General features: G+C 40.1%; 1 protein-coding gene across 28 annotated transcripts in view; it reads left to right on the top strand.

The window, feature by feature from the left end:
* The window catches only part of SMARCA2 (SWI/SNF related, matrix associated, actin dependent regulator of chromatin, subfamily a, member 2), a 222,486-nt gene that overhangs the window by 51,596 nt on the left and 145,204 nt on the right, over positions 1-25,686 (top strand). For all 28 annotated transcript variants that reach the window (XM_077966143.1, XM_077966133.1, XM_028835203.2 and 25 more), the window contains 4 exons: positions 4,073-4,333; positions 8,286-8,415; positions 15,111-15,533; positions 23,015-23,270. In XM_077966143.1, the coding sequence (XP_077822269.1) occupies positions 4,109-4,333; positions 8,286-8,415; positions 15,111-15,533; positions 23,015-23,270 (1,034 nt within the window). In that variant the 5' untranslated portion in view covers positions 4,073-4,108. The remainder of the gene's footprint in view (positions 1-4,072; positions 4,334-8,285; positions 8,416-15,110; positions 15,534-23,014; positions 23,271-25,686) is intronic.

Genomic DNA, 25,686 nt, shown 5'->3' with positions numbered 1-25,686 from the left:
TATACTGCTGAGAAATTCTTGCCTAAGAACATAGTGGTTTGGCCCTCAGGGAGTCCTGGTCTAGGGGAAGATGGGGACCAGCAATGCATGTGTATGGGGAGGTTGCTGTGTCCCCCTCTCCCCAGATACATTTTTGTCATTATGTTGTTAGCCACATACAGATACTTGTGGAGCAGGTTGTTCTTTTCTGTGACAATGTGAAACTCCCTCCTTCTCCCAACACAAAATAAAAATAGATTTTGTGTGTTATTATGTGAGCAGACCTACCACTGCCCTGTGAAGTCCATCTGGGCCCTCTCCTCCAGCCTACCCTACTATGCTTACTGCTTTCATCACCACCCTATCTCTATTGTCTCATTAGTGCTTTGGAGAAGAAAGGGGCAGAGAGTCCAGGGGATACCAGCAGGGCTGGTGAGGGAGAAGCGGAGTTGACCAATACTGGACTTTAAACCTTAATCATACTAACTTAGTAATGATGTGCTGCTTGAGACTAGCACCTCTTTCTAATTTATTTCCCCAGGTTTCTTCATACTGTGGGAAAGTTTAATTATATACCTGAACTGTAAAATAAAGTTGCCACCCGAAATGAAGAGGAAGAATAAGAGGCCAGGATTATAGACCTCATCTTTGAGAGTCCTCCCCTTGGGTATACTTGGGTGATGGTAGCCACAGCAGATCCTAGGGCAGCCCTGATTTTGCCTTGGGAGTCCATTAATGGACTTTCCAACACACAGGTTTGGATGAAGTCTTCAAGATGCTCTGGAGGCAGCAGGCATCACGTCATAGATGGACAGCTGGAAGGGTCCTTTGAGATACTCCTATCCTGAGCCTGGAGGAAGTCAAGACCCCAGAGGAAAGGCACTTTTCCCAGGGCCCCAGAGTTGGTGGTGACCCTGAGACCAGAACCCAGGTCTCTCAGCTCCCAGTGGGACATCAGTGAATATCACATCAAGTTCTATGAGAGTCCAGATATCTGCCATTCATTAGTTATATGGCATAGGCTAAGTTTCTTCATTTGTTAAACTTTACTGTTAGTCTGAGCCACACACATTCATTGAAGTCCAGGCATCTGAGGTTCTCTTCTTATTAGTTTCCTATATAACATGTTCCTATATTAACATTCCAATTATATGCCCGTAATTTTCCACTTCCCTTGTAACTTGTTTTCCCTCTAAGACATTTTTAATAGTTTCCTTCAACAAAAAAATGAGAAGCATTTTTATGGGACTATATATGAGTAATTACAACATTCTCTGAGATTCCCAGGTGGAAATGATAATGCAAGCGGAAAGTAGCGTTATGGGCTAATATATATTAGAATTTCATATTTAATATGCATCAATTATATTAAAAGTAGGAATATCAGCCTAACTAACTTCAGTATTTGTATCTTCATTGTTCAAACTCGTGTTATATTACTGTAATACCTATTGAAGCTGATTTCAGTGTAAACCGTAACAGGAAGTAAGCAATTTCCTTTTATTCACTAAAAAATAAAAGGGTGTATTAGCGTGCTGATATACATGAAAGAACATTATATCTTGTAGTAGCACTGAATTGACGTCAGCTTCCTAAATTTAAAATGCTGACTGAACCTGTGTGAGGTGGTGGAAAGCAAAAAAAAAAAAAAAAAGTTACTTCCGTCTGCTTTGTTCATCACAAAGAATAAATAATAACATTGGGCTCTCTAGTGAATTCAAGGCTGTAATTCACTGTTGAGGCTCCTCTGTTGTTTAGAAGCCACTTGTACTGGGTTCCCTTCGTCCTGTTTTGATCCCCTGCTTATGATCACTCTGAAGTAGCCTTTGACTGCTTTGCGTTTTAGCTCTAATTTATTTGTCAAAATGGCCTAAATTCTTGCCTACACTTTAAGGATATCTTTATGGGAACACAACCGAAACACTGACCGCTCTGTGGTTTTTATTTATAAAATTAACTGAAGCCGGCTGCAGTGGCTCACACCTGTAATCTCAGTGGTTTGGGAGGCCAAAGTGGGAGGATCACTTGAGGCCAGGAGTTCAAGACCAGCCTGGGCAATATAGTGAGACTCTGTCTTTACAAAAGATAAAAAAAAAATTAGCTTGGCATGTGGTGCCGCCTGTGGTCCTAGCTACTTGGGAGGCTGGTGGGGGAGGATCACTTGAACCTAGGAGTTTTGAGGCTGCAGTGAGCCATGAGCTCTCCACTGTCCTCCAGCCTGGGCAATAGAGAGAAGCCCTGTCTCTAAAAATATGAAAAATTAAAGTTAAAATTAAATAGTTGATTTTATTAATAGTTGGCCCTTGAAATTTCCTCTGCAGTGGATTCATCAGATAATTTTTGAGCTATGACTATATGCTGGTTGAGGTGCTGGGAACGTGGAAGGGAAACCGAGCATGCCCTGCCTTCATGGCCCTCATACTCTAGAGATTCAGTGCGAGCGATGGGTCGCTAGGAATGGAAAGAATGTGTTTTTTGTACTGCCCTTCCAGCCCGTCATTCCCCTGTGGGTAAAGAGCCCTGCTATGGTGACTAGGCCACCACAGTCTCATTCCATCTCTGCCACTAAATAATGGGTAAGCAAATCACTTAGGGTATGTCATTCTGTACTTTGTAAGGTTGACAGCAAGAACTTTCTCCATGTACAGGTGTGTGCCTCCAAGGTAACATCATAATATAGAGCAATTACTGTTGCTAGTGGTATTCAGCTATCTTGCTGGCATCATTGATCTCTATCAGAATGTGAAAAACAGCTTATTTACTCATTCTGGCTCATATCCAAGATGCAGTTGTACCCACTCTATGAGGCATTTCCAATGGGGATGCCAAGAAGCCTTAAGAGTGTGGGTGGTGGAATATAGTTTTGCTGAAATTGTAGAACCAGAATTTCCACACCTTGTCTGTGGTGAGCTCTGATCCAGTAGTCATGGATGACTTCTCTCAAGATTCTTGACCAGGGCCAGGTCTGGGACAAATCCCTGTTTTTTTTTGTTGTTGTTGCTTTTTTGTTTTTGAAATGGAGTCTCACTCTGTTGCCCAGGCTGGAGTGCAGTGGTGTGATCTCAGCTCACTGCGTTCTCGCCATTCTCCTGCCTCAGCCTCCCGAGTAACTGGGACTACAGGCGCCCGCCACCACTCCTGGCTAATTTTTTTGTATTTTTAGTAGAGACGGGGTTTCACCATGTTAGCCAGGTTGATCTCGATCTCCTGACCTCGTGATCCACCTGCCTCAGCCTCCCAAAGTGCTGGGATTACAGGTGTGAGCCACTACACCCAGCCAAATCCCTGGTTTTAACTGTCCTAGGGGTCTCTGCTTCAATTAATTAGCTGGCAAGAGGATCACATCTTAAACTGTCCCTCCTGATCACTTCTGGTAGAGTGGAGTTGGTGGGGAAAGCAGTGCTAAGTAAGGGTGGCCATTTGTTGTGGTGAGACTACAGCTGGGTTTTTCACACGTGTCATTGCATTGAAATATCAAAAGAAGAACCATTAAATAAAGTAGCTAGTAGTTACATATATGAGTATTTGAACCCATATTTGTCTGATTCCTGTAGCTTTTGGTTTTTTTCATGATTGGGACTTCTCTTTCATTCTCAGATTAGAAGATTGTATTTTTCCCCGTTTAACTATCTTGAAGTTTTGAATGCCCACTCACTTATGAAAATGAGTCTTGGTTGGATACTTTTGAAAGGGTTCTGTATTTTAATGGGTTTGTGGGGGTTAATGACTTGTAAGGTGTCCAAGGCAGTAAGTAATGGAGAGCATCTGTTGACTTAAGTAATAAATTTCAAACTTGTTTAGAATTCTGCTTATGTGTTAAATTTGAGTTTCTCCAGTGAGTCTTTTTGTATCTTAGATGATTTATATTTTTCTGTGGAATCATTTAGTGTGTGTGTTTTTTTAAACAAGTGGTCTTCATAAAGACTAGGGCAGATGGATGTATATCACACTCACTCAAACATCTGGAATAGACAGGGCAGCTCTGTTTGATGTTTGTTACAGAAATGGCACCATCAAATGCTAACAACTGTTTTATTCTGATCTTAACATCATGTTTAAAACATGCCTTCCTTTTTTCTGCTTTTCAACTTAGCATTACTCTACTGACTGGCAGAGACAGGAGAAGTAGATGTCCACGCCCACAGACCCTGGTGCGATGCCCCACCCAGGGCCTTCGCCAGGGCCTGGGCCTTCCCCTGGGCCAATTCTTGGGCCCAGTCCAGGACCCGGACCTTCCCCAGGTTCCGTCCACAGCATGATGGGGCCAAGTCCTGGACCTCCGAGTGTCTCCCATCCTATGCCGACGATGGGGTCCACAGACTTCCCACAGGAAAGCATGCATCAAATGCATAAGGTAAGAGTTTGTTCTCCCATTCAAACTCGACTTCTGATAAGTGGATGGCTAATATTTCTGATAACCCCATCCCCCTTTCTACTGTTGTTGACAAGAAAATCAAGCAAGATCTTTTTCTTATGTATCTCATATATTATTAAAAACGCATATTGTGAGGTACTTTTGTTGCTACAGATGTTGCACCAGTTACGAAGATCAGATGTTGACTTTTTAAAATACTGAGATAGACTGTGCAGTTCTGACAAGTAGATCCTGTGATTTGTGGGTTGAAGGTATTTTTGTCTTGGCGAATTAGTGTATTAGTCTATAAGTCTTATTTTTTCCTATCTGTGTTAAGTAACTTATCCACTAATGAACATACTGAAAATTATTCTTTCCTAAAAAGGTTGACATTTATTAACAAAAATTAGATCCCAAAGAGTAAAAGGAAAAAGTCTTTATCTAAAGGATTTTTGGAAAAGGACTTTATTGAAATTAAATAGTTTCTAGGGAATCCTTAAAATGCACATTGCTGTCTCTCTGGGAAGCAGTTTTATTCTGGTTTTGGAAGAAGGTTCTGATTTTTGCAGAGCTCACGTCCAGCTGTTTGTTTCTGGACTAAGGTTATAATTATCCTTTATTTATGAGGCTTGGATTGTTGCTGTGGGGATGATCATATCTGTACCATTTGGCATTATGCCTTCACAGGAGATGCAAAGAAGAGAGAACAGCCTTTTGAGAAAGTAAACAAGATCCTCTGTGACAGTTTGCTTTGAAAGTAAGCAATAGCCAGGAAAAATCTGAGGACAGTACATACTACCTGAACGTTTTGCCTAATGAGACACATAGAGGTTTTACACTCCTTGGGATGATATCACAGGTGGATAGGGTGGCAGGGCTGCTTCTTGACATTAAGTAGGTGTATTCATTAGGATTCTCCAGAGAAACAGAACCAATAGGAGATAGAGATATATGTAACAAGAGACTTATTATGAGGCATTGGCTTACACAATTATGGAAGCCGAGAGTCTATTATCTGCAGTCACCAAGCCGGAGACCCAGCAGAACCTGTGGTATAGTTCCAGTCTGAGTGTACAGGCCTAAGAACCAGGAGAACTGATGATGTGCATTCCAGTCTGAGTCCAAAGAGCCCGAAAAGTCAATGTAGTAAGTTCAAGTCTGAGGGCAGGAGAAGACCCAGCTTAAGCAGTCAGGCAGAGAGAAAGCTTCTCCTTTCCTCTAGCTTTTTTTTTTTTTTTTTTTTTTTTTTTTTCCTATTCAGGCCCTCCATGGATTTTGGATGAGGCCCATGACATTGCTGGAGGCAATCTGATTTATTCAGTCTAAGAATTCAAATGATAATCTCATCCAGGAATACCCTGACAGACATACCCAGAAATAATGTTTAATCGAATATCTAGGCACCTGAGGCCCAGTCAAGTTGACACATAAAATGAACCATTACAGTAGACAAGCTGTGGAAGATCCTGGCTTAAAAGAAAAAGATTACCACAGAAAAGAGCAAGTCTTTCCTCTAGTTACGTAGGACTTCAGGTCAGTTTTAGGGTAGGGCATCAGAGCCCAAAAGGGAAGATCCTTTTGTTAAATATGTTGTAATTTGATGATTTTTCAAATCAGGAAAGTAATATATGATTATTTTGAAAAGGAAAACAATACTGACATAAACAGATAATCCTACCTTTACTCCAAGTAACAGCTTGTTGTACATGCTTTTTCTATCTTACTTTTCTGTATGTTCATTAAAAATACTGTATAAGCACAGATACGTATATATTGGTGTAATTTTTTTGTTACTTTTACTATTATAGAATCATATTGTCAATGTTACTTACTCTGAAACTTCCTTTTTGTCATTTAACAATGTATTATGGGTATCCCTATAACATTCCCTAGTTTCTGTCTCCTTTTTTAACAGATAAATTTGTTAGCTCGTCAGAGCTCTAGAGAAATAAAGCTGCTTGTTTTCCGTGTCATATTTTTCAGGGAACCTATTGAACGTATTGACATATGCAAGTCCTGAAATTGTTTTGTGTTGAGATTAAATTAATTTGGGAGCTATATTCTAGATCTGATCAATGACTTGTAAACCTTCCTCTAAGTGGCTTACGTAATTTCAGAATAATTTGAAGATATCTCACCTTCAAAATGAAAGATAAAATGTGAGGGAAATACTTAGCTGAACTTTATTGTTCTTTAGCACTTAAAAATTCATTGTGTGAGTGTTGGGTCAGTTTTGTGTTTTTCTCCTGGATCGTTTGTATTTATTTATTTATTTATTTTTGAGACGGAGTCTTGCTCTGTCTCTCAGGCTGGAGTGCAGTGGAGTGATCTCAGCTCACTGCACGCTCCGTCTCCCGGGTTCACGCCATTCTTCTGCCTCAGCCTGTGGAGGAGCTGGGACTACAGGTGCCCGCCACAGCACCCGGCTAATTTTTTGCATTTTTAGTAGAGACGGGGTTTCACCATATTAGCCCGGATGGTCTCGATCTCCTGACCTCGTGATCCGCCGGCCTCGGCCTCCCAAAGTGCTGGGATTACAGGCGTGAGCCACCGCGCCCAGCCTCTCCTGGATTGTTTTTATTGTTATCTCTTTTGATCCCTTCATTTTATGTCCTAGCATTTTTATTACACTTTCTCATATTCTCTCTACCCTCTTAAATACTCCCTTTTTTTGTATTGCTTTGCTCGCATTCTGTGAGGTTTGCATTTTTTGCCATCCTGCTTCTTAGCCCCAGCCCCTCAGATAGTTCCCTGCATGAGGATCTGGGTGAGGGTTTAGAGCTCACACCTGCTGACCAGATGCCTTCACTTTTTTCCATTCTTTTTATAGGCAGCTTTATTTCTTCTCTTATTCTTCCTTCTCCCTCTGAGGCTTCAGCTTTTTGCTTTTCAACATTACTGGAAATAAATAAACAAGTGGCCTAAATACATCTGCTGTGTTGCTTTGATTTCCTCTCTATTATTACTATTTAACAGACTCAGTGACACTCTTTATACTAGATTCTTCCCATTTTCCTTCTGAACATCCTCTTTATGATACATTTTTCTTCTTTTCAAGTGCATACTTTTGACTCTGCAGAAATTAACTTTCTTTTCTCCAAAACTGCAAACACTCATACTTTCTTGCTTGAAGTCATTTGGTTTCTATAAACTCCTGGAAATATTTCTTTCAGGCTGTTTTGAAAATTGCTATTACAGTTTGGGGAGGAATAGACTTTTCCTTTTTCAAACACATGCTCCATTGCCCAATTCTGGATTGGATTAATGTCGATTCAATAGCTGTTTATTGCATGTCTGTCACATATTATGCCTCAAGTTTTGGGTCCAGCCCCTGTGTTCATTATTTATTTCCAAACCGTGCCTTTAACCTTTTCCATTCCTCTTCCCTCTGTAGTATAGCTTTATCTGTTGCACACTCTTTCCCTTTCAGTGTTCACCCCCGTTCACGGCTCTGTCTTGTCTGTTCCTCTCTTTCCAACTGCCATGGAACCCTGTGGTTTCAACTTTTACACTTTCCATCATTCCTTTCCTTCCAATGGAGAAAAATTACCAAAAACTGGATCATCACAGATGTGTCCAACAGCCTTCCTTCCGACTTCAGACTAACTTCAACATATAACAGGTTTCAAGATTACTTACCAGGGTATGGAAAAATAGCCTATATTTGTCTACCTTGTGACCAGGGCTTCATTTTCATTGCCCGTTTCGATATTACAAAAAAAAAAAAAAAAAAAAAAAAAAAAAAGAGAAAAATCCTCTGTTTAAAGACTTAACATTTGACTTACAGATAGTTTGCTGATCATTTTGGTCTAGTCTCCTTTTTTTTAACTCTAGAACGGGTAGTAAATGATTGTGCCACACTTTTGAAGAACTTAGGAAGGGGTCTGAAAACTCCAAATAGAAATGTTTTCCCTTATAGAGGTGTCTAACTGATGTCCTTTAAATGTTTCAGCCCATCGATGGGATACATGACAAGGGGATTGTAGAAGACATCCATTGTGGATCCATGAAGGGCACTGGTATGCGACCACCTCACCCAGGCATGGGCCCTCCCCAGAGTCCAATGGATCAACACAGCCAAGGTTTGTGTCAGCTACACACCTGATACTGGTTCCCCAGCATAGTCTTTCAGTCTTTCCTGTTGGATGTTTTAATTATGACTTCCAAAGAATGTGTCTAAGGAAGATCAAATCCAGCAGGGTTTCTTTTCCTTACAGAAATCTACCTCCATCCTCACCAATACAATCTGATGATTTGTATGGGAAATTTTATTTCTGAAGTCCTAGTAATTTTACTAGCCATCATGCGTGCAAGCAGTCTGCAAAGTGCTCTGTGTACTTTATCCAGAATCTTTATCGTAATCTTTTAAGGTGAATTATGTTATCCCAGTTTTATAGATGGAGAAGATAAAGCTGGACAATTTACTTTGTTTTGCTAAGTTTACATGTCCAATCGGTGAGAGGGCCAGAAAGAGAATCTAGGCCTGCTTCCCAGCAACAGTGTAGATGTGAAGGTAAGGTGAACCACCTGTGTCCCTTAAATTGCATGCTTATCCATTGTCTATAAGGCAGCTTTATCTGGCAGTGAAATTACATGTCATTTCTGGTGGGTGGCTAGGCCTGTCATAGCAAATTACCACAAACAGAAATGTATTTTCTTATATAATTCTGGAGGCTAAGTCTGAAATCAAGGCATCAGCAGGGCCATGCTCTCTCTGAAGGCTTTGGAGAAGAATCCTTCCTTGCTTCTTCCTGGTTTCTGGTGGTTGCCAACAATCCTTGGCATTCCTGGACTTGCAGATGCATCACTGCAATCTCTGCCTTAGTATCCACATGATTTTTTTTCTTGTCTGTCTGTCTGTGTCCAGATTTTCTTCTTTTTTTTGAGCCGGAGTCTCGCTCTGTCGCCCAGGCTGGAGTACAGTGGCGCATCTCTGCTCACTGCAAGCTCCGCCTCCCGGGTTCACACCATTCTCCTGCCTCAACCTCCCATGTAGCTGGGACTACTGGTGCCCGCCACCATGCTCGGCTTCTCCTGCCTCAGCCCTCCCATGTAGCTGGGACTACAGGCGCCCACCACCACGCTTGGCTAATTTTTTGTATTTTTTTTAGTAGAGAGGGGGTTTCACCATGTTAGCCAGGATGGTCTCGATCTCCTGACCTCTTCATCTGCCTGCCTCGGCCTCCCAAAGTGCTGGGATTATAGGTGTGAACCACCGTGCCCAACCCAGATTTTCTTCTTTTTATGGGGACTATTCATTGGATTAGGGCCTTCCCTAATGCAGTATGGCCTCATCCTAACATGATTACAGCTACAAAAATACTGTTTCAGGCTGGGCCTGGTGGCTCAAGCTTGTAATCCCAGCGCTTTAGGAGGCTGAGGTGGGCGGATCATGAGATCAAGAGATTGAGACCATCCTGGTCAACATGGTGAAACCCTGTCTCTACTAAACATACAACAATTAGCTAGGCGTGGTGGCGCATGCCTGTAATCTCAGCTACTCGGGAGGCTGAGGCACGAGAATCGCTTGAACCCGGGGGCAGAGGTTGCAGTGAGCCGATATTGCACCATTGCACTCCAGCCTGGCGACAGAGCAAGACTCCGTCTCAAAAAAAAAAAAAAAAAACAACAACAAAATACTCTTTCAAAGTAAGGCACATTCCCAGGTACTAGGGGTTAGGACTTCAACATATTTGGAACACAATTCAATTCAACTCACAACAATGGCTAAAAGAAATACGGCATATTTCTTTTCTTCTTCATACGTAACCAGTCCTCTTTCTTTTCCTCACTGTTGAAAACTATTCAGGTACCTCAAAGCCTTTTAATATAATGTAGCCTGATTTCAGAGTCATTATGTGGTCATTTCAACATGTGACGGGCATGAGTTAATCTAGCACTAATTGACATTAATATGTAGATATTCTAATTCAAGGTTTATGGTTTATGTGTTGCTATATATAATCTTGTGTAATTAATGTGTGTGTTTCCTCCATCCATGATCAGATATCCATCTACCCGAGGGAAGACTTTTGGCTGTGAGGATTTAGAGAAGTCTAAGCACAGTTGTTTCCTTTTGAAATATAAATAAGCAAGTCGTGGAGGCATAGGAGTGCCTCCCCACTAATATTTGAACAGGCTTTTGAACATCCCAGACTCTTATCTGAATTTTAGTGGCAGGCAGGCATAATTGTTGCAGATAACTCATAGAATCTTGACCATGTCAGAAGAGCAGCCTAAAGCTCTGGGACTTTTTGCTGTACAAGAAGAAAAAATTTGACTCATTCACTGTTATGAGTGAAGTAAGACAGTATTTCCAGGCTTATCATTTAAATTTGAAGGGGCCAAGTATATTCATGGAGCTAATATAAACCTATATATATATATATATATTTTTTTTTTTTTTTTTTTTTTTTTGAGGCACAGTCTCCCTCTGTTGCCCAGGCTGCAGTGCAGTGGCGTGATCTCAGCTCACTGCAACCTCTGCCTCCCAGGTTCAAGCGATTCTTCTGCCTCAGCCTCCTGAGTAGCTGGGACTATAGGCGTGTGCCACCACACCCAGCTAATTTTTGTATTTTTAATAGAGATAGGGTTTCACCATGTTGCCCAGGCTGGTCTTGAACTCCTGACCTCAGGTGATCCACCCTTCTCAGCCTCCCAAAGTGCTGGGATTACAAGCATGAGCCACCATGCCTGGACTTAAACCTTTATTTAGTGATTCTTAAAGCCAGGTGCTTACTTTTTCTGCTCCAGTCATTGCAGTAACTCTAATAGTGGAGTCCTAGGAAAATCTGAAAACCACTTCAAATGCACAAATCGTAATTGAGAGCATTTTTACTTTTATTTCTGTGATCACTTGGCTCCTCTCTTCAACATAAGAATGATGTCTTATTTATCTTGGAATCCACAACACTTGACATGATATCTAGCACTTGGCTATATAGATATTAGTAAATTTTGTTCAATTAGGTGTGGAAGTTTGTGTATTAAAGAGTCAACAGTTTAAAATGATCTCAACTTTTATGTAATTTCAATGAAGTATAATAACTTTAAATGCAAAGGTCTGCATTAAAGGGAATCAGAATTAACATGTAATATTCTCTAAAATAGTAAAGTGCATTGTAGGCTGAGGAATGAGTTATTTTAGGGTGTATTTTTGAATAAAGCAGTATTAGTATAATGCAGTCCTGTTTTATATAATGATCTAAAAAGAATTTAGACTTGGTAATAGCACGTGTCTTTAAAAAACTCATTGTGAAAAGCCATTTATTAATATAAAAACACAGGAACAGAGAGATGTGGTATTGACTGGAAGGCTGCGAGCTTTAACTACCTAGCAACCTATTAGGTTATTTTAGGGTGTTGGTCAAGAAGCAAAGCCATTTCCTTCAATAAATACCGAATTGTGTACCTTATGGTCCCAATGATAACATTGTTTATTTTTAGTCCATTGGATAGAAACCCTTCAAAGGCAGGTATATATTTAAGTTTTGTGTGTGTGTGTGTGTGTGTGTGTGTGTGTGTGTGTGTGTGTGTAGAGAAAATTCATATAATATTGGCACTTAGAAGTTCCAGATCATTAATAGGAGAAAGGTTATTGCATCTCTCTGAGGCAAGGTGAAACTCGGGAGATAATAGCCCTTGAAAACTAGGGAAAGAAAACTGCCACTTTTGACTTCTTTCGAACGAGCAAATCATACAGGATTCCAAAAAGAGCAGAATCTGCATCAACACTGTCATCCTACCGACAAATGTATATTCACTCTCGGGCAATTTCTTCACTCTGTTTTCTCAACTAAAGATAATTACCAAAATATGTGATGTTGTTGTATCACTTAGATTCTGTTTTTCTTCAAGTTTTATGGGATGCTATTCCTGTAGAAATAAAAATCTCTATTTTTAATAACATACTGTGACAGAATGATTCTATTCACATCCCCTACAAATTCTGGGAAATAATTCTCACTTCCGTTTTCTTCTGATCAAATTTGAGGTGAAATTTTGTTGTACTGACTAATTCAAAAATGATTTTTATTTCACTCTCAATTTTTTGGATCAAATTTGAGGTAAGTTTTTTTTTGGTATTGATTTGCCAGTGACCAGGTTCTTTTTTTTAGAGTTTAAATTGTTATGCTTAATGTAACTGTCTCACCTTCATAATGTTGCCTTGTTCATAGTTTCAAAGAGTGATGTAAGACATAGTGTTACACATGAATTTAGACTAGATTGCCTAATATTTTGGTTCATTGTATTAGGCATCCTATGATTTGCCATGAGTGAGATTCTAATTGATGACCCTAGGAAATAGGAAAGACCGGAAATCAGGAAATGTATGACTAATTTTAAGCCCTGGTCATGTCTCTTCTACTGTGAAAATGGTAGCAGGTTTGGTGGGAAGATTTTCCTCCTGTGGTAAACTCAGGGCTGGCCAGAAAGACGTCATAATGAATAGACTACCAGTTTGTACTAGCATTACAATTAAGGGGCTAATGTAAGCCTTCTTAAAGAAGCATGTTAATGCTGAAGTTAAGTGTCTGTTATTGATATTCTCTAAGTGTTTATTGTTGTAATAACAACATGTTGGGATTTAAATTTCTGCTAGTCTTGCAGGCTTTCAAGGGAATTTTCTTGGCTATTTTATATAACCAACTCAAACCCTAAACTGCATGGTGTGTGTGCTTCCTCACGGAGTAGGGATTTGTGGAATGAAATTTAGCAATTCTTCTATTTACCTTTAGGGCAGGATTTCCCTGAATAGAGTTCTACTTCTCATCAAATGGTGGAGTAAAACCCATTCTTGGTTTAGGGGATCACACTAAATTTGCCTCCCTCTCCAAATGACAGTTGGAGATAAAAGTAACTGAATCTGTTATTTTCTTTGGGCTTGTGAATTATGAGGGTGAATCCCCAGTTGGGGGCAGTCATATATTCTCGGGCCTCTGTGATTCTGCAGATGCACAGAGCTCTTTCAGTTCAAACTTTTCTTAGGTTTGAGCATGCAGCAGGAATTTAATAAACGCTTATGTGATGACCTTTGTGAGAACTGTGACACGATTACATTTATTAAAGGGCAGAGACTTTTCATCCATCTATGTATGTAATGCTGTGTTCTGGGACACCTTTGACTTGATTAATTGGCACTTTGTTTCAGCTCAAGGACACCTTTTGGATTGCTTTAGGCCACTTTGTTCTCTCCTTCATCTTGGATCTCCCTCCAGCAATGTTCAGTCATGCTTTTCTAGGAATTCTATGGCTAAGCTATGCAGATCATCTCCTGAAATAAGTCCCTTGAGGTTTTTTTGTGCATTTTGATTTTTCTTCCCCAGAAAAGTGTTCTTAAATTTCCCATTTAGATCTCTTAGAAACCAAACAGTTTACTCTCATTTTTATGTTATATCACAAGTGGTTCTAGAAGGTTTTTGAAACTTTCAAGTCCCTCACTTACTTTCATATAACCAAATTTATATGAGATCATGGAAAGGGCATACCTTGGTTTAAATCTTGAAGCTGCCAAGAGTTAATTGTGTGACTTTGGGTAACTGGTTTACTCTCTGAGCCTCATTTTCTTCATTTTAAAAAATGTGGTAACAGTATATATCTTTTAGGGTTGTTGTAAGGGTTGAAGAAATAATGTATGTTCTACCCATATCTTCTTGATTCCCATTACCATTTCTATATACCCACCAGCCTGATTTCCTGTGCCCAGAATCACTGTCTTGGTTCACTTCCATCTACCTTTCCCACATATGGCAAAGTCCCTGGAGAACAATAATCTTTAGAGCATTAGTCATAACCAGTGACTTAACCAGTGACTGCTGATTGCAGGAGTGTAAATACCTCAGCTTCTTTACCCCTTTCCTGGAATAATTTGGAGGCAAGTTATTTACCATATATTCTAAAGTTTCTGCACTGAATTAATCTTCAGATACCCACTGCAGCAGCTGGTTTGATAATACCCCCCCTTATTGGCTGCCTTCCCTTCCTTATATTACCTTTTCATACCCCTATTAGTGTCCACGCACCTTCCCAGTAAATTGCCAGTACTCAATCCTTAAATAAGGCTCTGCTACTAGGGAGAACCCAACTGTGATAGTTGAGTGCAAGTCAACTCCTTGCATAGTACCCACAACATGTAGGCACTCAATAATTGCAAGTTATTCATAACATGCATAACAATAAACCAAGTGTTCGCTCTCCACCTGAGACATTCTTTATTCCCCATTGAGATATATCAGGTGCCATCAGGTTTTGTTCTCGCAGTTGGAGCTACTTTTACCATTCAGTACTGTCCCTTGGTGCCTTTCCTTTAGGTGAACAACAACCACTAACAGTTTACCTTCTAGGACAATTGATGTGGCTGTTGATCACTTGAAGTGTGGTTAGTTCAAATTGAGATGTGCTTTAAGTGTAAAATATTTAGCAGATTTCAAAGTCTTAATATGAAAAAAAAGAACGTAGAATATCTCACTAACAATTTTTATGTTTTAAAATGATGTTTTGGATATGTTGGTTTAAATAAAATACATTTAAATTAACTTCACCTGCTTTTTTTTTTTTTTAACATTTTTAAAGTGGCTACCAGAAAATTTTAAATTTTATATATATATAAAGCACATATTACTATATTAAAATCTTAAACTACATATAATTAATAAATGATATGTCATTTAAATTTCTATCAGACAGTTGCTGCAGACAATTATTAGAGTATTCAGGGATATCTCTCTTTCAGGGTTGTCAGGGGCAGCCTGTGATTTTCTTTTGTGCTTTCTTTTAGGTTATATGTCACCGCACCCATCTCCATTAGGAGCCCCAGAGCACGTCTCCAGCCCTATGTCTGGAGGAGGCCCAACTCCACCTCAGATGCCACCAAGCCAGCCAGGGGCCCTCATCCCAGGTGATCCGCAGGCCATGAGCCAGCCCAACAGAGGTCCCTCACCTTTCAGTCCCGTCCAGCTGCATCAGCTTCGAGCTCAGATTTTAGCTTATAAAATGCTGGCCCGGGGTCAGCCCCTCCCTGAAACGCTGCAGCTTGCAGTCCAGGGGAAAAGGACGTTGCCTGGCATGCAGCAACAACAGCAGCAGCAACAGCAGCCGCAGCAGCAGCAGCAGCAGCAACAGCAGCCGCAGCAGCAGCCACCGCAACCACAGACGCAGCAACAACAGCAGCCGGCCCTTGTTAACTACAACAGACCATCTGGTAGGTTAATACGCAACCAAATGAATAATGCCATGGTCCAACTCGGATAAGAAAGACTGCTCACACACCAAAACACTGGGTTGGTACAAGCCCAGGGCTGACATAACCTTTTGTTATACCCCACTGGCTCTCTATCCTTGCTCCACTCAGACGGCCAAGATTCTTGGTCTTCCTCTGCTGTTGAGACCTAGGGCAGTGTTTCTTAACCTTAAGAGGTGCTTGTGCAAGCTGGAGACCCGGGGAAAAAGCACCCGTGATTTTGCATTCTCTTTCAAGAGGTTCAAGGTTTCTTGGAAGCGCATCCACACACCCAAGGTTAAGAACCTCTGGACTTAGTGCCTTTCATCCCCAAAACTCACTGCTCAAATCAGTCCCACTAGAGCCATTTTATAATTTGTTGATTTGTTTATTTCTATCCCTTTTTGTTATGAAGAACATCTGGAGAGGCTTACAAGAAGCATGCCTGTTGTAAAATAATTATGAGTAGAAAAATCAGAAACAAGGGAAAATAGAAAAAAAAGTAAGAAATGGAGGTAAGCAAGTAGGGCTGTAAAAGCTCTCATAGTTGCTATATTTGCTTCAAAGATGACTTGAGTTTCTTGACAATCGGAGCCAAAAGGAGACAAAGTCCTGTATCTAAGTCTCGCCATTTGGAAGGAAGTTCTTACCAATTTCTCAGAAAAAGCCATTTTTAGCATGAGAGTATAGAGTTGATTTCCCACATGGGATTATTTTTTAAATTATTATCATAATCATTATTGTAAGAGGCACTGCATGATAGAAACATCAATAGCATTTGTTCATAACAGACTAACAGATTCAACATGGCCTATTTCTTATACACCTTGGGATGAAATCTGAAGCTATGACATTATACAATGGGTAGAAATGATATAATCCTTTGCATGGCCTCTTGGTCCTCAGTCTTGATCCCATTGATAGACTTCAGAGGTGCAGGGGACTGTGGACTGTGGAGTAATCTTCCATGAAGGTTGTTTTCTCTAGGAAGCGTTAAAGAACTGGAAAAGCAGAGAGTTCATGGGTCGATTCTAATGAAAGCTTTGGATTCTAGGGAATGAGGTACTTCCTTGACATTGATACCATTTCCTCTGAGTGGTTTCCATTCATTTAGGCAAGTTCTGACACGCAGGTTGTTGCAAACAATTAGTTTGGGATATTGGTACTCTTCCTGGGTTTTGGGCCTTATACCATGGGAGAGAGTTCAGATTAGTATTTTTTTATTAATATTCTGCCTATTGAGTTTGTATATGTTTGTTTTCTGGTAGAGGCAGCTCCAAGAGTAGGCCTACCTAAGAGATAAACTCATCTTATTCATTGTTATAGCTTAAGAATGGATGTCTTAGTAAGTCTGAGCTACTGTAATGAAAGGTCATCAACTGGGTGGCTTATAAACAGTGAATTTGTTTCTCACAGTTCTGAATGCTGGGAATTCCAACTTCAAAACACCAGCAGATTCAGTGTCTGGTGAGGGCCTGCTTCTTGATTTATAGATGGCTTCCTTCTCACTGTGTCCTCACATGGCGGAAGAGACAAGGCAGCTCTCTGGAACCTCTTTTATAAGGGCACGAATCCCAATTATGAGGACTCTTCCCTCATCAAGTACTCACCTCCCAAAGGCCTCACCTTCTAATATCATCTCCCTGGGAATTAGGATTTTAACATATGAATTTTGAGGGGACCATAAACTTTCAGACCATGGCAGTGGGTTTTAAAAGGGCAAGAAAATATTTCATCTCCAGATTTCTGTGTGGCTACCATGGAGGCATTTGGTAGGTGGAGGATCATAGAGGACTGAGCTTTGGGAACTGGAAAAGTTATACAGGAAATTGCAGAAAAGGGCAGTTTGAACCCTAAAAGTATTTAGAGGTTTTAAAACTGCAAAACTCCAGCTCTTGAGAATGCAGCCAGATAGAAGAAAAAAGCACATATGTGTATGTGTGTGTGTGGCTTATCCTCACTGAGTGCCTGCTGGCCTACTCGTGCCATTCTCAGTGGTAAGTCCTTTGCATGTGTCACACAACTAATGATGGAGAGTCGGGATTCAGACCCCAGCAATTTGACTTGAGAACTAATGTTCTTAACCACTTTCCCATATTGGCTCCTTCGTGGCAAAAAGGCTCATGACAAGGGAAAAAACCTATCACAAAGTCTGGGTACCAAGATGCAAGCATTTTACTTCTGTGTGTAAAGAGACAGTATCTGTACACCTTACTTCGAGCCTGTGAGCCTTTTCCCTCTTACTCTGGGACACAGTATCAACAAAATTTGTAATCTTTTACCGGCCCAAGCACTGGTATTTTAAAGAATGATCTAGACTCAGTAGTAAAAGATTCCAAGATACTATTTAAGAATGTAGGAAGCAGGCCGGGAACAGTGGCTCCTGCCTGTAATCCCAGCACTTTGGGAGGCTGAGGTGGGCGGATCCCGAGGTCAGGAGATCGAGACCATCCTGGCTAACACGGTGAAACCCCATTTCTACTAAAAATACAAAAAAATTAGCCGGGCGTGTTGGCGGATGCCTGTAGTCCCAGCTACTCGGGAGGCTGAGGCAGGAGAATGGTGTGAACCTGGGAGGTGGAACTTGCAGTGAGCCGAGATCTTGCCACTGCACTACAGCCTGGGTGACAGAGCAAGACTCTGTCTCAAAAAAAAAAAAAAAAAAAAGAATATAGGAAGCAGAATGATTTGTTTGGGAAACCTTTTTAATCCAAGGTTAAAATAATATGACTGAACAAAGTAGTAAAATTTAAAGGATGAAGTTCCATTTATCTGGATACTTATACACAATAAATGCTTCGTGTCCTAATAAACCCAATCCTGAGTTCATTTTCTGGATCATTTTCAGAAGAGAGGGCTCTATTCCTTTTTTTTTTTTTTTAATTATTATTTTTTTTTAACCTGGCTCCAGAACCTACGTCTTCCGTCATCAGGTGCCTGTCATTAAAGGGAATTCATTTTATTACTCACTGCTCATGTCTTTTTAAATTGTCAACAGTCGGAGCTTCGTTAGAAATGACAATATTTGGGCAGGTAGGGTTTTATGGAAGAGTGGAAAGGAGACGTGAATGAAGGAGGAAAGAAGATATCTCCTTCAAATAGAATGAGCCCATTCTGTCACTGAGACGGCACTTCCATTTGACAGCATTGCTGAACTTGTCCCCACATCACAGGTTTCATGAGGGAAACAGATAACCTTACTTGCAAAAAATAATTGTTTTTTTAGATTGGCTTTTAGAAAAGTAAAAATAAGGCATGACTTTCTTTTTAAAGTTAATATTAGTCTATTTATTGTTTATCTCCTTTTTATAAAATAATTACTTTTAAACACCCCTGCTAATATTTCAGGATGTTATTCACTTACGTAGAGGTAGTTGTGTTCCCATTTTGCTTCTGTTCCATTTCCTAGTGTTATTCATGTGTGAAGAGAATCTTTTTGGCCGGGGTGGTCTGCCTCAAATCTACTCCAAAGTTATAATTCACCAAAAGTGACATCATCCTAGCCAACACCAAAGAATTATGGTTGGAGTTGAGGCATTGCACATGGAACACATAACTCTGCAGTGGTTTCTCCTACGAAATGTCAGCCACTCTTATGATGGAATGTGCCCTTGCCTGCTGTGGGCACCACTCAAATCTAACCCATTATTTTTCTTTTCATTTTGATTCACTTTTCCTTTCAGAGATTCAAGTGAAAAGAAAAATGGGAACTGAAAAAATTTGGTGTTTTTGAGGGGTGAGGGAGAGACCTTCTGGTAGAAAATAAAGTGTTTTGTTTTGATATCTGAAATTTTATATGCTCAATTTAAATATGTTTTATTGCATTTGTTTTTTCCAACCTGTGGAAACCACTTAAATTCCTATTGAATGCATAGATCTTTTATTTGCATGAATGTCCTGTATGCTGGAAACTAAGTGGGAGCTCTGAATGCTTAGAAGTTCTGTGCCTGTGAGACTTGGGTATTTTAATACATTTGTTGCCCTATTGCTTCAAATTAGGCATAGGGATGCATTCAGTAAAGACTGTCTCCCTCCCTGCTTAGCTGCCCCGGGACTCCCTTCTGGAGGGCCAGAGTTTCTACTTTGTTTCTATTTTGACTCCTAAAGTGAGGACTGAAGGGAAAGCAGATGGCATTTTGTACTTGTGACAATGAAGCCTAAATTGTTTATGTTGGAGAGGGAGCAAGAGATAAACCAAAGAATGTGATTTGTCTTCCATTTGAAGATACCAGGGAAAAGTCTTGTCAAGTAGCAGACCACCAGTGTCTGGTGTAGAGGAGATAATTTCTGTGGCTAGAGAGCAAAGCCAGCCAGGCAAACGAACCCGTAAGCCGCCTGAGGGACAGACAGGCATACAACCTAATGAATAGGTAGTTAGACTTTGGGCAAGGCTAATTGCAGCAAGCTGTGTTAGTTCCCCAGCCTCTGTAAGTAGTCGTTTTTATACAATCTGTCAGAGGGAGGAGAAAATAGACCCACACAGTAAATGGACTTGTGGTGTTTAGCTAGGAAGTGGAGTTTGCTCTAAGTCGCTCTGGTAGCAGACTCCAGGGAGCACATGGCAGGCGGACTCATCTGAGTATCTGTGCTGAGGAGTTGTATTAAACTGTTGCAACACTTTGAAATTGCTTTAGAAAAAGAGTACTCCCAAAGTTGCCAGCTAATACGGTATCGAATTTCCTGAAAGACCTTTCTTTTGCCGTGTGGTTTTTCTATAAAGCTGAGTCAATTAGGCTTCTTTACCTCCTTATCCTTGGTGGCAATAAAACGACAAGAGCTGAGGATTGAGGGTTGAGCATGTAGACGCTATTATCTCATTGGATGTTTACCACTGCCCTATGAAGTGGCTATTGTTACTCTCCGCATTCTATAGATGAGCACACTGAACCACAGATTGGTTGAGTAACTTGCTCAGGCTCACACAACCGGCAGGTGATACAGCTGAGGTGAAAGAGCATTTTTTTCTGGAAAGATTCAGGGTGTTTAAATGTACCTGTTTAGTGCACAGCAAGTTGTAGTACTTTTAAATTGGAGACTGGAATATATAAGTAGATGTTTGAATCTCTCTGTGTCTCTCAGAGTTACGGGTGAATCAACAAAATTAGAATGTCTTTCTATTTAGTGACTGAAGAAGGCTGTCCATGCATGTATCAGGTCTAGTTTGGAGTCACAGACTAGATTCTGGACCAGGGAAGACACATAAGCTTTGGGTACCTTTCTTTGATTAAATGTAGTTTAAAAAATAATGACTTGACTATATCTCAGGGAGTCTTCATAGTCTTCTGCATGGGTATTTCTAGACAATAATGCTAAAGAGGAGAGTGCCAGTACAAGTGAAATTATAACATGATTGCAGTGTTATGGCTTTTGTTGATGAATTATTTGAACTGGGAAGAAAAACACTTTGAGAACTAAATTTAAAGTAATTCTTCCGATATTATCAGTAAGACCTAAAGGTAGTTGCTTTTAGAGGACCTAAATGTATTAAATTCCTGATTTAGCATGCTTGTACCAAGTCTTCAAATATGTTAAATTCTATCAGCTTCTTGAGCTTCTTAAGGAGAGTCATAGAATCATAGGGAATTAAAATAAATGTTAGAAATCTGTATCTCTTCTTACTTGACTGGATCATATCTAGAGCAACCCAAATGAAAATGTGCCCTGTTTTAAAGATCTCCAGGGAAAAATATTCTAAAACTTCCCCCAATAATTTATTCCAATGCATAGTAACCCTGAGACTTAATATTTAGAAATTGGTTTCTTATATATGGATGAAAGGAACTCTAAGAAGGTATACATTACATAAAAGACCTTTTATACACGAAAAAAAAAGTACTTAGATGAAAAAACTTCTTAATTATGGAGGTACAATACCTAAAATTAAAAATAAAATGAAGTGCATTTTCCACCTAAGATTTTTTCATCAACCCCTAGAACCACTGCTGGAAATTACCTCATGAGAAATCTTACCTAGCTCTGTATCTTTTGGAAATGTTTTACCTAATTTTAGAAAGAGGGGAAAAGAACAGTAACATCACATACACACACACACACACACACACACACACACACATGACACGAACACAGACACACACTGTAGTTTCCTAAGCAGTTTGTTCTAATTCTTCACATTCCCCCTGTCAAAATGTTTGCTTATAACTTTCTTTGTATTGTCATTTAAGCCCATTTCTAATTGGTGATTGTTGGAAATTGAATAAATGTGTTCAATTTTTCATAATGTATGTCGTTGTATGGTTAATTATTAAATCGCTCTGAAGTATATAGACTATTATTTTTGTTACCATTTAATAGCTATTTTTTCTTAGAAAGGGTATAGAAAAAATTGGAAGAATGCTCTGGACTTTAACATCTGCTTACTAAGATTCTTTTAAAAAAATTTACTAACTCATCTGGTATCATCACTAAAATTATTTATAATAATAAGGCAACTAAAAATTCATCTAGGAGGAGAAGTGGAACGTTGAAAAATTTAAGTGTGTACCTAGTAATTAACTTAAACTCCTGAAGTTCAATGTGGAAAATTATTTTAAATTAACTTATTCAATGCACTTTGACAAGCTTGCAGATTACATAATATTTTATTCTGATAACATGGGATAATGATCCCTTGAATCCTAATATTTGCTAATTTTTATTAGGTGGAATGAGCGGATTTTTTTTTTTTTTTGGCTAACAATGAATGTTTTAAGAAATGTTTTCTAATATGTAGTAAGAAAAAATTTAAGTTCCCAAAATTCACTGATTAAACCTGAAATATGCTTTATAGGCCTTAAAAGAAAAAGTGTGTGCAGCTTGTAGTTCACATCAGAAGACTGATAAACTCGTTGCTCTGTTTGTAAAGCATAGGTTCTAACAGCAGGGCTATTCCAGACTGGGATAGAGGTCTGTCCTAAAAGGGCTTGAGGTACAATTTGCAAGATGTGATTTTAGGACCATACCGAAATTGCATCTGACTGTTGGGTGACTCCCTTTCTTTTTTGAACTCTGCATGCACCTGTAATTAAAAAAAGAAAGAAAGGAAAAGAAGGAAAGAAAGAAAGAAAAAAAAGAGAAAGCAAGCAACCCATTGTAGAGTTACATTGAAAGCTGGCGGTAGTTTCCTTAATCAATTGTATTAAGTCGCAGTCATTTTCGGATCATTTGCACCCATGTTCCTTAGTGAATGCCATTTCCCTATGGGGATAGATGCCAGATTCTTTTTTCTTTCTGTGTCTTTTTCCTTCTCCGTTTTCTTTTTCCTTTTACCCCATTCCCTGCCTTGCCCTCCTCTCCCTCCCCCTTCCTCTTCCTTCTTGCCCTCTTTTTTTTTTTCTTCTCTTCCCTTAGGTGTTTAAGACACTTAATGGTCCCCAGCACTGGGCCCCGGGGGGCGGCGGGCAGGCCGGGTGTGGCCCGCGGGGCGCCGTCCCGCCCGAGCTGCCCATGTCGCTCTTGTCCCGCAGGCCCGGGGCCGGAGCTGAGCGGCCCGAGCACCCCGCAGAAGCTGCCGGTGCCCGCGCCCAGCGGCCGGCCCTCGCCCGCGCCCCCCGCAGCCGCGCAGCCGCCCGCGGCCGCAGTGCCCGGGCCCTCGGTGCCGCAGCCGGCCCCGGGGCAGCCCTCGCCCATCCTTCAGCTGCAACAGAAGCAGAGCCGTATCAGTCCCATCCAGAAACCGCAAGGCCTGGACCCCGTGGAAATTCTGCAGGAGCGGGAATACAGGTAATGCACCCCACCAGAAAGGGGCTCACCGGCTGTGTGTTCTAGCAAGTGCCACCAAGCCTAGGGGGGTGAGGTGCCTGCCCATTGGTTGGCCAAACTGTGATTTTCACCTATTCAGTCAGAAAACTTATCCACCCCTGTGGCCTGCTAGGTGCCGAGGTAGGCACTGGGGTTTTGAAGATCAAAAGCCGCCGGGGACTTCCTGTAGACCCAAGAAAGTGATCATCTCACACTTCGATTATGGAATACATTGTCATTGTTTATACTTGTGTCGTTGAATAATGACTGAGGTGGTGGGATGTTGAGTGTGTTGTGCTGGCCTGACTTTCATGTTAGTTGTACATTTCTACTCAAGCATACTTTGGTAGCTTTGTATAAACTTTGTTTTAATTCACGTGTGTCTATGGTGTGATCCAGCCTTATGGGTATACCCTGTGCAAGTGTCTCTATACAAGGTCCTTATTTAAATTATTAGTCCAGGAACTTAATTTTTACCTGATTCAGCCCATTTATCAGAATCAGGGGCTGGCAAACCCTTTCTGTAAAGAGCCAGATAGTCAATATTTTATGCATTGTGGGGCCATATGATCTCTGTCACAACTCACCTCTACCCTTGTAGTGCGAAAACAGGAAAACAGCCGTGGACAATAATGGGCTGGCTGCCTTTCAGTAAACTTTACAAAAACAGGCTGGAGGCAGGATTTGGCCTGCAGGCTGTAGTTAGAAGACCCCTGATGTAAGTGGTTAATGTCAACCCAAAAGGGAGTCCAGCAAGTATTAAGTCAAGATAAAATAAAGCTAAGATTGTGGATTCTGGAGTCTGCCAGAAAGCATACTGTGTCATTAGTAACTTCTTACCATGGTCAAGTTATGTCTCTTTTCTGTGACTCAGTTTCCTCCTAGGCTAAAAGAAGGTACCTCTCATAGTGTTGGGAAGATAAAATGATACTGAAACATTCAATAAATAATAGCTATTATTATTTCCCAAATACTTCTTAATTTTAAGGAAAATTAGAGTTTAAAAATTATAGAGAATGTTGGTAAACCATGTCTAGGCTCCCTTTTAAAACATTACCTTAATCTTTATTGAAAAGCACATCACTCATTTGTTGTTAGACTAAAATACTAAGTTACCAGCTTTGAGAGGTACTCTGAAAGAAATCAGGATTACTTGCCATTAGATGTGTTTATTTTTTTGGATGAAGAGTGTAACTTTACTCTCATTACTATTAATAATCATCTGTTAAGATATTTTATCTTGCTATTTCCAACATTTCATGTATTCCCAGAGAACTAGATACTCATTGTCAATTGATATTTCAGTGCTGATAGGCAGATTCTGCTGGGTGAATAATTGCGGTGTGTTATAAAGTCAAATGCTAGCATATTCCTCTGTTCATGTGCAGTAGACTAATGTGCAGTACATTCTGTATGTTGCTGTTGAATTTTTAAAAAACTAAAAGTATTGGAAAAAATCAGTAATAGAATGGAGAAATACAATGTGGATGCTCTAAAATTCTGACTTCCTAAGAGCTAATATTTTTTTTCCTACCCTAGTAAAGGAAAAAGCTCTGTACAAGCTCCCTAGTTAAAACATTTTTTTCCCATTTGAATTACCAGTACCTTTGTTAAACTATGTGAACTACCCTTAGAAGAGAGATGCTTTCTATAGCTAGAAATTTTTACATATGTCTAGACTTTTTGCCTTTTTCAGCCTGGTATGTGTGTGTGCACAAGTGTGTTTTAACTTTTTATTTTGCTAGCTCCTAAATGTTCTTGATCATTTTTTCTGGAATTTTCATTGCAGGACTTTCTTGTAATAAGTTCATTTTAGAAACTTTTTTTGGAGATTACCTTAATGAATGGTCTTCCAAAGTACACAGTATTAAGTAGTACTATTTCCAATGTATAAAAAGATTTTGTTCTGCACTCCTATGTCAATAAAAAATGCTGTCAGTATCTTTTAACTTATGTGCATTGCAAAATGTGGAGAATGGCTATTTTTCATAGTATTATTATTGCTTTATAAATGCCTACTCCTTTGTAAAGCCTTGTGGCTTTTGAAATGACTGAGCTGGACAACCCTGAATCCGGAAAGGTTGTGGGTCCTTTGGCCTGAATTTTCCCATGGCCACCTGGAGAAGAAGCATCGTTTTGTAGTGACAACATTATGGGGCATGTTTTGTATTCTTTGGTTACAGAGCAGTAACTGTCTTCTGCCTATATGAAGATAAGTTGTTCAACTGCAGAGATTACATTTATCCCTTAAAAGGGCTAAATTAGGTCCCTTAGGCACTTGCAAAGGACAACAAATAAACTATTTTTTTTTTCTTCTTTTGACCCTTTGTGATAGAATGGCTTACCAGCCTTTAGCATTGATAACTGTTAGGATCCAGTGCATCTTTATCATCTGATC

Source organism: Macaca mulatta, chromosome 15 (genome assembly GCF_049350105.2).
Source record: "Macaca mulatta isolate MMU2019108-1 chromosome 15, T2T-MMU8v2.0, whole genome shotgun sequence".
Lineage (NCBI taxonomy): Eukaryota > Metazoa > Chordata > Mammalia > Primates > Cercopithecidae > Macaca > Macaca mulatta.
Note: the sequence above shows the minus strand (reverse complement) of the source record. Positions and strands in the feature narration are given on the sequence as shown.